This window comes from Salvelinus fontinalis, chromosome 3, assembly GCF_029448725.1.
Source record: "Salvelinus fontinalis isolate EN_2023a chromosome 3, ASM2944872v1, whole genome shotgun sequence".
NCBI lineage: Eukaryota > Metazoa > Chordata > Actinopteri > Salmoniformes > Salmonidae > Salvelinus > Salvelinus fontinalis.
This window is the reverse complement of record NC_074667.1, coordinates 27289512-27302519: the sequence shown is the minus strand read 5'-3', so window position 1 is coordinate 27302519 and position 13008 is coordinate 27289512. Positions and strand designations below refer to the sequence as shown.

Here is a 13008-nt window from a genome sequence, read left to right as displayed (position 1 = left end):
AAGTTCGAACTGTTTGGGCATAGACTTGGAAAGTATGACAGAACTTTGCAGGCTATCTCTGCAGTAGATTGCAACTCCTCCCCCTTTGGCAGTTCTATCTTGACGGAAAGTGTTATAGTTGGGTATGGAAATCTCAGAGTTTTTGGTGGCCTTCCTAAGCCAGGATTCAGACACGGCAAGGACATCAGGGTTGGCAGAGTGTGCTAAAGCGGTGAGTAAGGCAAACTTGGGGAGGAGGCTTCTGATGTTGACATGCATGAGGCCAAGGCTTTTTCGATCACAGAAGTCAACAAATGAGGGTGACTGGGGACATGCAGGGCCTGGGTTTACCTCCACATCACCCGAGGAACAGAGGAGTAGTAGGATGAGGGTGCGGCTAAAGGCTATCAAAACTGGTCGCCTAGAGCGTTGGGGACAAGGAATAAAAGGAGCAGATTTATGGGCGTGGTAGAATAGATTCTGGGCATAATGTGCAGACCAGGGTATGGTGGGGCACGGGTACAGCAGAGGCAAGCCCAGGCACTGGGTGATGATAAGAGAGGTTGTATCTCTGGACATGCTGGTCTCAATGGGTGAGGTCACCGCATGTGTGGGGGGTGGGACAAAGGAGGTATCAGAGGTACGGAGAGTGGAACTACGGGGTCCATTGCAAACCAAAACAATAATAACTAGCCTGAACAACAGTATGTAAGGCATATTGATATTAGAGAGAGACATACAATAAGGCATAAAGTGATTGCAGGTCATGATTGGGAGAGCTAGCTAAAACAGCAGGTGAAATAACAGCAGCTAGTCAGCTAACACAGCAACAGAAGGTAAAAATGGCGACGACTGGGCAGAGAGGGTCGGATTAACTACACACAGATCCTGAGTTAAGGCACAGAGCCGACAGATAAAACACAAATAAACAGAATGGAGTACCGTGAATTAATGGACAGTCAAGCAGGCATCAGCTATGTAGCCAAGTGATCATAGTGTCCAGGGGGCAGCCGTAGATGGAGTAGTGAGGCCTCCACTAAGCTAGCACGCGTTTAAAGTTAGTAGCCCGGGGGGGTGGTCTGCTCAGACGGAGGGGGTCTGCTCAGACGGAGGCCGGTTGAGGGCACCGGTTGAGGGCACGTCTGCAAACCAGACGTGGTCGTGTCGACAGAGAATCCAAGCCGGATAGCGATGGCGAAAGAGAGGTTGTGAATTGTAGAATTGTGTTTGCTAATAAGCAAAGAGAAACGACAGTCCATCATTACTTTAAGAAATTAAGGTCAGTCAATATGGAACATTTCAAGAACTTTGAACGTTTCTTCAAGTGCAGCCGCAAAAACCATCAAGCGCTGTGATGAAACTGGCTCTCATGAGGACTGCCACAGAAAAGAAAGACCCAGAGATACCTCTGCTGCAGAGGATAAGTTCATTAGAGTTACCAGCCTCAGAAATTGCAGCCTAAATAAATGCTTCATAGAGTTGAAGTAACAGACACATCTCAACATCAACTGCTCAGAGGAGACTGTGTGAATCAGGACTTCATGGTCGAATTGCTGCAAAGAAACCACTACTAAAGGACACCAATAATAAAAAGAAGAGACTTGCTTGTGCCAAGAAACACGAGTAATGGACATTAGACCGGTGGGAATCTGTCCTTTTGATCTGATGAGTCCAAATTTCAGATTTTTGGTTCCAAAAGCTGTGTCTTTGTGAAACGCAGAGTAGGTGAGCGAATTATCTCCGCATGCATGTGTGGTTCCCACCGTGACGCATGGAGGAGGTGGTGTGGGGGTGCTTTGCTGGTGACACTGTTGGTGATTTCTTTAGAATTCAAGGCACACTTAACCAGCACACTTAATAATCTAGCTAGCCAGCTAGGCAAAAACTACCTAAAACTAATGTTATGCAAGGTAGATGACTAGCTGTCAATTATTCATGGGTAGCTAGCTACCAATTCTTGATGGATAGCTAGCCAGCTAACCAGTTAGCCCTATTGACTTACCATGGGCTTGCGATCTACTCACACTAACACTATGTATTTGTTAAGTAATATACTAAATATTTTGGTCACAGAACATATGAGATGTTATTGGTCAACATTTTATTCCGAAGTCAGAGTTCATTTTATCTCCTTTTAGCTAAAATACTGTCCGGCATTGATTTCAATACATTTTGTGTAATTTTTTTGTGCATGCTTTCCGTTGAAGCTCGCATTGATGCATGCTTCAAAATATGTACAAACGGAGTACGCATCCAAGAAGTGCCCTCCGTGCTCCGTTTCGCATACTTTGGAGTATGCGTATTGAGAAACACCCGCTGCGGTGACTTTACAGTACAACCACGGAATGCATTTTTATCAAACCCACATGTCCTTGTGTTGCACTCTCTGACATGACTTTTTCCTCTTTCGCTTCTTCTCTCACCAATTTCTCTCCCCCCGTGTCTGTAGAGCTCTGAGCAGGTAGAGTTGCAGCGCACCCAACTGCGTGATGACATCAGAGAGTATAAAGTGCGGGAGGCACGTCTGCTGCAGGACTACAGTGAGCTGGAGGATGAGAACATCTCCCTGCAGAAACAGGTGTCCCTGCTACGACAGAGCCAGGTGAGAGGAAGAGGAAGGGACCAAGGGGAGGGGAAGTATGAGGGAGGATTCATTTAGCAGACGCTCTTATCCAGAGCGGCTTACAGGAGTGACTAGGGTTAAGTGCCTTGCTCAAGGGCACATCTACAGATTTTTCAACTAGTCGGCTCGAGGATTCGATCAAGCGACCTTTCGGTTACTGGCCCAACGCTCTTAACCACTAGACTACCTGCCGCCTCCCCTGCCCTAGGATAGTCCTCTGGGGTAGGGGACGAAGTGGGCGCTGTTGTGTATGGAGATTAGGGGAGGATGAGGGCTTATTGTGGGTAATGGGTAGCGGTAAAGGTTGTAGAGTTATAGAGACTGGCCAATACACTTCAGATGTTTGGGTGAAAAAGTGACAAGGCTCGATAGTCGAAAGCCAGGGCCAATGAATGAGGATATTGATACAAGGACCAACTGGAGGGGATGAGAGAAAAATATGCTTTTGTGATGAGTGTAAGGGGGATTCTCCCTATTTAGTTAGTGATTCCTCTGATGTGCTGTGGCTTCTCTGTGATCTCTAGGTGGAGTTTGAGGGTCTGAAGCATGAGATCCGTCGCCTGGAGGAAGACTCGCTGTGCCTCCACAGCCAGCAGGAGGAGGCCATGCGCCTGAGGGAGATCGCCGAGCGCCAGCTGACCGAGGCTCTGGAGACCATTAAGACTGAGCGCGAGCAGAAGGCCGCCCTGCGTAAAGAACTGTCCCACCACATGACCATTGGGGACAACCTGTTACCATACTACCACAGTTCCCTCAACGTCTCCCTGGACGGACTCAAGTTCAGCGAGGATCCCACTGCTGCCACCAACGAGCCGAACCACGATGACTCGTTCCGCGGCTACGAGAACGGCCTGGCCAAGGTGGCCGCCGACGGCAACGAAGATAACAAAGCCAAACTTCGGCCCGCCCCCAGCCTAGTGGATGACCTGCTGAGTGAACTCAACATCTCAGAGATCCAGAAACTCAAGCAGCAGCTCATGCAGGTAAGATGACCACATAGTAGCTTCAGCAGGCAGGACTGTAAAAATGCTTAGCCTGTTTGCTTTATTCACAGTCAACGGTCAAGGTGTCAGCGTCCCTGGTAAAGCAATAAAGTAATAATTAGCATTATTGAGCTGTGTTTGTAAGTGTTGCCTGGAAAATAGATAGGCTTACATGCAGCTGTGAACACTTCTCTGACTTATGGCCGGAAAGTTCATTAAGCATTGTGGAACACAGTGTTCATCCATTTAGGGACATTGATTACCTATACTGGCCTTAGTGGCCTAGTCAAAGACTAATCAATTGAGCCCTATGTGGGACTTCATGGGCTACATGGACTGACTAGGCTACTTCTCTTATACATGCACTGTTGACTTGCTGGTGAATAAATACTGTGTGAAGTTATTGAGTGAGTATCTCACACTACAGTGTCTCACACCACATATGGCGTTTTGGATTACACTTCATTTTAGAGCCAGATATTTACCTGGTATTTACATAGAGATTAGAAGAAGAAAAAAAACACACATGTAACTATATAATTGTTACTTAATTTATCAATCAAAAGTAATAAACACCAAGCTAAAATAGGACTGTAACATAGTGTTGCAGACATTTCTCAGTGCTGTTGTGTGACCGTGTCCCGTGTCTGTCTTCTCCAGGTGGAGCGAGAGAAGGCGGCGCTCCTCTCCTCTCTGCAGGAGTCCCAGAAGCAGCTGGAGGTGGCCCACGGGACTCTATCAGAGCAGCAGGAGACGGTGGGACGCCTCACTGAGAACCTCAGTGCCATGAGGAAACTCCAGGCCAGCAAGGAGCGCCACTCGGCCCTGGACAGCGAGAAAGAGCGAGACAGCCGCGATGACGGTGACGGGGACTACTACGAGTTGGACATCAACGGGCCTGAGATCCTGCAGTGTAAGTACACCATCGCCGTATCCGAAGCCGGGGAGCTCAGACAGGAGCTGAAGACACTTAAAGCCGAGTACCAGTCGTGCCGCAGCCAGTACGAAGAAGAGCGAGTCCGCCTGGAGAGCGACGTGGCAGGGCTGAGCGAAAAGCTGGCCTCCCTGGAGAAGACCAGCCGGCAGGAGCACGAGGAGGTGACGAGGCTGGAGAAGGATCTGCGGCGAGTGAGTGAAGCGGTTGGCGAGTCGCAGGGAAGCCTGAACGTGGCGCAGGACGAACTGGTGACGTTCAGCGAGGAGCTGGCCAACCTCTATAACCACGTGTGCATGTGCAACAACGAGACGCCCAGCCGGGTCATGCTCGACTACTATAAGGAAGGCAAGGCCAGTATAGGGGGCAGGGGCAGCCGAGAGGGGAAGACACAACATCTGTCCCATGTTCTGCTCTCCAACGGGCTGGTTCCTGAAACTGAATCCAATAAATCTGAAGCCAGTGACCCAGCCACCCCAGAGTCCCGTTCAGAGCCCATGAACATCTATAACCTAGTTGCCATCATCAGGGACCAGATCCGTCACCTGCAGCAGGCGGTGGACCGCACCACAGAGCTGAGCCGCCAGAGGATGGCCTCCATGGAGCTGGGTACTGTGACCGATAAGGACAAGGAGGCCTGCATGGGGGAAATCCTCAAACTCAAGTCTCTGCTCAGCACCAAGAGAGAGCAGATCGCCACCCTGAGGGCCGTGCTCAAGGCCAACAAACAGGTGTGTGTGATTTTTCTGCCAAAACATGAGCAGTTAGTACTGTTTAAAAGTGGAGGCGATACAGTATGAAATTAACAGTAGTTGAGAGTATTTACTTTTTGTGTAGAAGTTCAGAGTTAATATTAGCATAAGGTCTTACTAATCCTGTGACTTTGACCTCTGCCCTTCATTCTAATAAAATCGACAATAAAGTATTCTACCCTACTTTGCAGACGGCTGAGGTGGCGCTGGCCAACCTGAAGAGTAAATACGACAACGAGAAGACCATGGTGACCGAGACCATGTTGAAGCTCCGCAATGAGCTCAAGGGCCTGAAAGAGGACGCTGCCACCTTCACCTCATTACGGGCCATGTTTGCTACAAGGTAAGGCTTAGTAGAAACACGCTAAGAGCTTATCGGTACACTTACGTTATCAGAAGTCTGCTTTTAAATGTAATGTGAAAATGTAGTTTCCCGCCTAAATACACATACCCAAAAGTAATTTATCACGAGTACAAAAATGAAAATATGAAAAATCATGTGATTCTTTTTTTTTTTCTTCTATTCAACAAATGTGGGGAAAATGGGGCTTGAAATGATTGAAATACTTTCCATGTAGTAACAATGAAATTATAAAGACTTACGATAATATTTCACCTTTCTCATAACTGTAAAATAAATATGATATACTTAGTAATGTTATAATAAATATACTTAGTGACAGTACAAAATTGGCAGGATTTCATATAACTGACAACAAAGCATTTTCTGCCCAGCTTCCTCTGAGAGACTCAGAGACGTCATTCAAATGCCTGCTGACTCGTTACAACTTCAGCTTTATGAAAAAGTAATTTCGTCCCTCTGTGACCAAGAGGAAGTGGTCTTGTTTCAATTCTACAAAAGTATTTAGTATTTTTTCATACTGAGAGCTCTAAATCGACCGGAGAACATTACAGTGAGATGAGACTCATTTCCTGCAATCGCTAGGTTTTCTCGTTTCATATGCCATATTGCATGCAGGGTTCCCCATTTTATTTCCCCCCATAAATTACATAAATGACTGTAAAAAGACCAGAAAATCAGCTCCATGTGATTTTAATTTTAGAAATCTGTTCAAAAGTATTACCACGCATAATATATAGATACAGTGCATTCAGAAACTATTCAGACCCCTTCCCTTTTTCCACAGTTTGTTACGTTACAGCCTTTTCCATTCTTTTTTCCTCATCAATTTACACACCATACCAAAATGACAAAATCAAAACAGGCTTTTTTGAAATGTTTGCACATTTATAAAAAAATATATATATAAAAAAATCCCTTATTTACGTAAGTATTCAGACCCTTTGCTATGAGACTCAAAATTGAGCTCAGGTGCATCCTGTTTCCATTGATCATCCTTGATGTTTCTAAAATTGATTGGAGTCCACCTGTGGTAAATTCAATTGATTTTAGACATGATTTGTCTATATAAGGTCCCACAGTTGACAGTGCATGTCAGAGCAAAAACCAAGCCATGAGGTCGAAGGAATTGTACGTAGAGCTCCGAGACGACAGGATTGTGTCGAGGCACAGATCTGGAAAGAGTACCAAAACATTTCTGCGGCATTGAAGGTCCTCAAGAACACAGTGGCCTCCATCATTCTTAAATTGAATACATTTTGGAATGACCAAGACTCTTCCTACAGCTGTCCACCCGGCCAAACTGAGCAATCGGAGGAGAAGGGCCTTGGTCAGGGAGGTGACCAAGTACCCGATAGTCACTCTGACAGAGCTCCAGACTTCCTATGCGGAGATGGGATAACCTTCCAGAAGGATAACCATCTCTGCAGCCTTTATGGTAGGGTGGCCAAACAGAAGCAAATCCTCAATAAAAGGCACATGACAGCCCGCTTGGAGTTTGCCAAAAGGCACCTAAAGACTCTCAGACATGAGAAACAAGATTCTCTGGTCTGATAAAACCAAGATTGAACTCTTTGGCCTGAATGTAAGCATCACATCTGGAGGAAACCTGGCACCATCCCTACAGTGAAGCATGATGGTGGCAGCATCATGCTGTGGGGATGTTTTTCAGTGGCACGGATTGGGAGACTAGTCAGGTTTGAGGGAAAGATGAACGGAGCAAAGTACAGTGAGATCCTTAATGAAAACCTGCTCCAGAGCGCTCAGGACCTCAGACTGGCGTGAAGGTTCACCTTCCAACAGGACAACGACCCTAAGCACACAGTCAAGACAATGCAGGAGTGGCCTTGGGACAAGTCTCTGAATGTCCTTGAGTGGCCCAGCCAGAGCCCGGACTTGAACCCGATTGAACATCTCTGGAGAGACCTGAAAATAGCTGTGCAGTGATGCTCCCCATCCAACCTGACAGAGCTTAAGAGGATATACAGAGAGGAATGGGAGAAACTCCTCAAATACAGGTGTGCCAAGCTTGTAGCGTCATACCCAATAAGACTTGAGGCTGTAATAGCTGCCAAAGGTGCTTCAAGAAAGTACTGAGTAAAGGGTCTGAATACTTATGTAAATGTGATATTTCAGTTTTTTATTTTCAATACATTTAATACATTTCCGGAAAAGCATCAGATAGATGGTCTACATATTCTGAGACTGAGGGGTGCTTTTACGCTCGCTCGGATGCTTTACCTGAGATTGATGCGTCTTTCTGTCGGCGCGCGGCTCGGTCAAATAAATGATCAATACTTTATTGGATTTGGACTTGCAAGGAGGTACATTAGGGCGGGTCAGGCTCCCTAAAACACGCCCATAACGCCGGCCCTGAATGAGATTCTAGGTTGTTGAGGAGCTGTGTTTCTGCCAGAGGCTGCATGCAAAGATGGTGGATAAATGAAGATGGTTCACTTAAGCCGTTTACCAATGATAAAAATGGTCAGTTCCGGTCTACTTAACTGGGGGTGTCTCCCATAGACACCAATGCAATAGCAGGTGGGTCTGGTCTACTTACTTCATTGACTTTCATCGAACCAGGGGGAAAAAAAGAAAAAAAAGCGAGTGGGGTGTCTCACTTCCTCTTCCGTGTCTGCTGCATGTGTGTGGGGGAGAGACAGGGCATTGTGGGAGCTGTCTGATGTAATACTGAAGAGTTTCAGAGGCTGCTGGCAGGCTCCTCCTGACAGCATCTGGAAAATGTCTCTGAGTCTGAATGGAGGAAACATGCACCGACTGGCAGCAGGAAAAGATGTGCGCCATCTGGTGGAGAAAATTATAAGTTCCTTATTTGGTTTTCATTTGACTAATATTTTCCCCTCTCACTATTCCTGTCTCTCTTTTGCTCTCGCCCTCTCTCTTTAATCCCTCTTTATCTCTCTTTTTCTCTGTCTCCCTCCCCCCTCCTCTCTCACCCTCTCAGGTGTGACGAGTATGTGACCCAGCTGGATGACATGCAGAGGCAGCTGGCTGCAGCGGAGGATGAGAAGAAGACCCTGAACTCCCTACTCCGCATGGCCATCCAGCAGAAGCTGGCCCTGACCCAGCGACTGGAGGACCTAGAGTTTGACCACGAACAGGCGCGCCGCGGCGGGGGAGTGGCGGCGGGCGGGCGGGGGAAAACCTCCTCATTGGCGCGGGGCAAAGGGGCATCGGCCAATCATTATGTAAGTCAGAGACGCTCCTGCAGGGTCCTCCCCGAGCCCAGCGGCATCCTGGGAGGCCCCGTGGTCCTCTGCAGCGAGATTTACTTTGACCTTTGAACTCTAACCTCCATCATAACCTCTAACCTCCATCATAACCTCTAACCTCTCATCACGCTTTGCACTGCTGATTTTCACCAGCATGGTTCTGTCAAGGCTGTTGCTGTGACTAGGACAGTGATGGCTAACGGTGTGCTTGTATTTACTACAATGTGATAGCTATGTGTTCATATCCAGCATGGCATGATGCTAGCTTGGCTCAGGCATACCTTTTCTGCTAGTAATGCTCACGGAGTGGCAGAATGTTGGCACGGTTGTAGAATTTACTGCTATCAGCTCTCCTCTAACAGTCAGAGTTCAGAGCAGTCGTGTGTACATAACATAATCTGTTATGTCTGTTATTTCATGTTTATGACAGTGTAGCTCTTATGACGAAGGCTTCAAGTAAAGTGTAACTGAGTAAGCTAATAACTTTCATTCAGACAGGCAGCAGTGCAGGCTGCAGAATGACCTCTGCTGCTTCCGTCTGGTCCATACCATTCGGGGACCATTAAAACAGTGCAATGAAATGTACCGTAGCTGCTAAATAAAAGAGCACTGGCTAAGCACTTGTGATATCACTTTTGCTGTGATGTCACAAAGTGATAACTGTGGTGTGGCACATTGGGTTTACAGATTAAGTTCCCTGGCACTTGATGTAATACAGATTGTAGGGCAATGGTCATTACAAAGGCAAATAGTAGAGCACTTCTAAATGAGGGTTAGTTACAAACCCTAATTAAGGAATATGCATTTTTTTAAATGATATATGGGCTTGTTTTGTGGGAATTAGCCTGGTGGTTTTGAAATGTTTAGTGAGGATTTTCAGAGTAAGGTGAAGACTGAGTAAATCTGTTCCGTACACTCCAACCCTCTTATAACCCTTATCCAGTCATCCATGTCTGCCCCATCCTCCTCATCTTCTCCTACCTGTCACCAGAAACCTGTATGCTGGTGTAACTTACATTGACCTCATAACTCATGATCATCCCTAACCTGCATGTTGAGTACCATACTTGTGAGTCTTCTGCTTCCTGCAGCCAGTTGCATCATGGTCCACTGTGCACGACTAACCCTTACCATGCTAACCCCACTGACTCCCCCACCTTACCAATGCCACTAACGCAGGGAATGATTTTATGAAATTAGATTGTATCAAATGAATACTGACCAAATGATAATCATCAACTTTCAGATTTTAATGTTATCTTATTTTCTCTCCATTTTACAGTAATTTATTCAAGCCCAGTGGCCCCTTCAAAGGTTGACAGTCACCTTGCCGATGATTAATTCAGTACACCCCCCCCCCGTGGCCTGAGACCCATGTCAGAGACACACACTGCTGTAATGCGAGGACTTTGATATCTGAGTGCAAACACACACCAGAGTATGTGAGCGGAGTTGAGCGGTCAGAGATCCCACTCGTTGCTCACGGAGCAGTCTTCTGCCACTCCAAATTCGCTCCATTCGTTTTCTGTTTAAAAAGAATGATTTAACAAACACCCCCATCTACTTTTGTGACTATGTACTCATATCAAGATCTCTTTGCATTAGTGGTGGGGTAGGCTAAATAAATACAACAGAATACGCATAATTAAAAGAACATAATGAAGGAAATGAAAACTGCTGGCCAGAGCATGCCCAGAGATCGTGGCTGAGCGGTACTGGAGCGAAATTGAAGCGGGATAGAAGGCCGACGGTCCAACGTTTTCGAAATTTGCTCCATGCTCCAGCCAAATGAAGCACGCTCCACTTCCGCTCCACTCTGCTCACGTCCTCTGACACACACACACACACACACACACACACACGCTCTAGGCCCCTACAGACACGCATGAAACCCCCAGGGGTTTTGTCCCTCTGTGCGGCTACAGTAAACAAGAAAGTCTCCTCGGTATGATGACCAATAGAGGTCTATTTCTATGGGTATGACCCGCATTTGTGATCCAGTCACTCACTCCACATTGTCCACCTCTATACCATTATAACTCTTTGTGTCTTTCCCCCGACTATAGCCGACTCCAACTCAACGCCACGATTTACGATGGAGTTGAGTGGCGACTAGTGTTGGCGAACTGGAGCGCCAACGTCACATAAAAACCCACTGTCGCGTGTAATTACGGGCTATGTTTTGGGTGCTGTAATCATTTTATGTGATAGTCGCCGCTCAACTCCATCGTAAATCATGGATTTGAGTTTAATCGGCTACCCGGATGACTGCGCCCTTTTAATGTATTTATTTATCTTTTATTGCTTGTTGTAACTCAGTGAACGTGTGAGGTGTTCATAAGCTTTTTGTTGCATTTAATAATTGTTGATAATTGGAGCATTCATAATAGAATTTCCATGGAGAGCAAACCTGTGTTGATTTATATTTATTTGTAGAGAAAGATCAGAGGCAGGAAAGTCATAGGAACTAAAGTGACTTGCTACAGTTCTCCCTGGGGTCAATATTCAGTGGGACTCCCAGGCTAATGTAAGTTCTCTGCAAGAACATGGATGGAAATCTTGATTGGAATGGGTCCTTTCTCTCTTTTGTTTTAAATCTTTTCTCATGTATTTAGATGTTTTATTTAACCTTTATTTATCCAGGTGAGTCAATTAAGAACAAATGATTCTTTACAATGACCGCCTGGCAAATTTTTATAATGTGATTCAAAAAAGTTAACCGGTAAGCTGGATGTTCAAGAAGGCTTTTTTCCCGCCTTATTCTTCTACCTTCTGGTCTTAGTTTTGACTAGTAGTGCCTTTCTGTCCACAAAAGAGAAGCTAGATTTCGTTTTTTATGTTTTCAATGTCTTTGAGAAGGAATTTGGGTGAGAGGTTTTGACCCCAGTCATTACAGATTGAGGAAAATAATAGGAACTGTGGTGAATTCTTTGAAGTGATTCTGTGATCCTCCAAATGTTCAGAATTGCAAATTTAGGGTGCTATTATTATAAAGAAAAAACTTATTTTAAACGTTTCGATACTATAACTGTTAACTTTGGCTGCCGAGTTAGTGGTTCGAGGCATTTACAACAGTGGCTGATTGAGAGATTACTAATGCACATACTTATTTATACTCTAGCGTGTATGGCAAAGGTCAGGCAATGTCAATATAGAATTGACAAGTCTGGAGGATCATTTCTTTGTCTGTTTTAATGCAATTTTATTAGCCCTTTGTATGTCCTCTAATAGAGTTGTTGTGACTTCAGCAAACAGAAGAAGTGAAGTCATCAACACCTTCTGCAGTGCCATTTAATTCACAGCTTTGTTGATGCAATAAAAGTTACATTTATGATTTTTTTTCCATTTTTTTTCTCACAAGTGCAATTAAACGCAGTATCAATATGGAAATAAGGTATAAAAATGCCGTCTGTTTGCTGATGCTATTGTTATGTTTTACTACTTACTCACAATCTTGATCCAATTTGAGTTTATCTTTGTACTAAATAACTTGTTTGTATTTATTTTAAACAATGTCATGTATGTTGGTATTGTCAATAATGTGGATTATGATTAGTGGCATATTGATACCATATTGATGTCATTTTCCATGTTATCTTCAAGGGACTTTGGGTGGAGATGGTGGTCGTGTTCCACTGCTTGGTTCGTTGCATGCCATGTCATCGACTGACAGATTGCTATAACATAATGATGTGGTTAGCTGATAGGTAAAATACCTATCCAGGCGTTGTAAGATCTGGCAACGTCTAAGCAGTGGAACGCTCAATAGAAGCCAGTAGCCTACTTACCTATGTGATGATGATGATGATGATGATGATGTTGCACTGGCAAGGTGCATGCTTAATAGTATAAACTTAACTTCAGACTTAATGTGGTGGTGTTGGGGTTATTAAAACATATATATTGATCCTATCTAAGTCTATTTCTGCTTTGGTCATTCTATGTCTCCCTCTAAAATAGTCTGTGTATCAATTTAGGAAGTTTTCCAACATGCATTTGTAAAAAAAATAATTGTTGCCATAATAGCATAGGACTAAAATGAGTCAAATTGGGAAATTGAGGCCTACTGTAAATCAAACATGCGGCGGCAGCGTAGCCTAGTGGTTAGAGTGTTGGACTAGTAACCGGTTGCAAGTTCAAATC

At 45.1% G+C, this 13008-nt stretch overlaps 1 protein-coding gene across 2 annotated transcripts in view; it reads left to right on the top strand.

The window, feature by feature from the left end:
- Nucleotides 1-12777, top strand: part of LOC129842408 (protein bicaudal D homolog 2-like) — a 49216-nt gene extending 36439 nt beyond the window's left edge. The window contains exons 3-8 of one of the 2 annotated variants that reach the window (XM_055910968.1): nucleotides 2429-2581; nucleotides 3127-3585; nucleotides 4246-5250; nucleotides 5463-5614; nucleotides 8598-8841; nucleotides 10148-12777. In XM_055910968.1, the coding sequence (XP_055766943.1) occupies nucleotides 2429-2581; nucleotides 3127-3585; nucleotides 4246-5250; nucleotides 5463-5614; nucleotides 8598-8841; nucleotides 10148-10150 (2016 nt within the window). In that variant the 3' untranslated portion in view covers nucleotides 10151-12777. Of the gene's footprint in view, nucleotides 1-2428; nucleotides 2582-3126; nucleotides 3586-4245; nucleotides 5251-5462; nucleotides 5615-8597; nucleotides 10122-10147 lie in introns of those variants that run through there. The other variant, XM_055910957.1, reaches the window with a different exon arrangement.
- The last annotated feature ends 231 nt before the right edge of the window (nucleotides 12778-13008 follow it).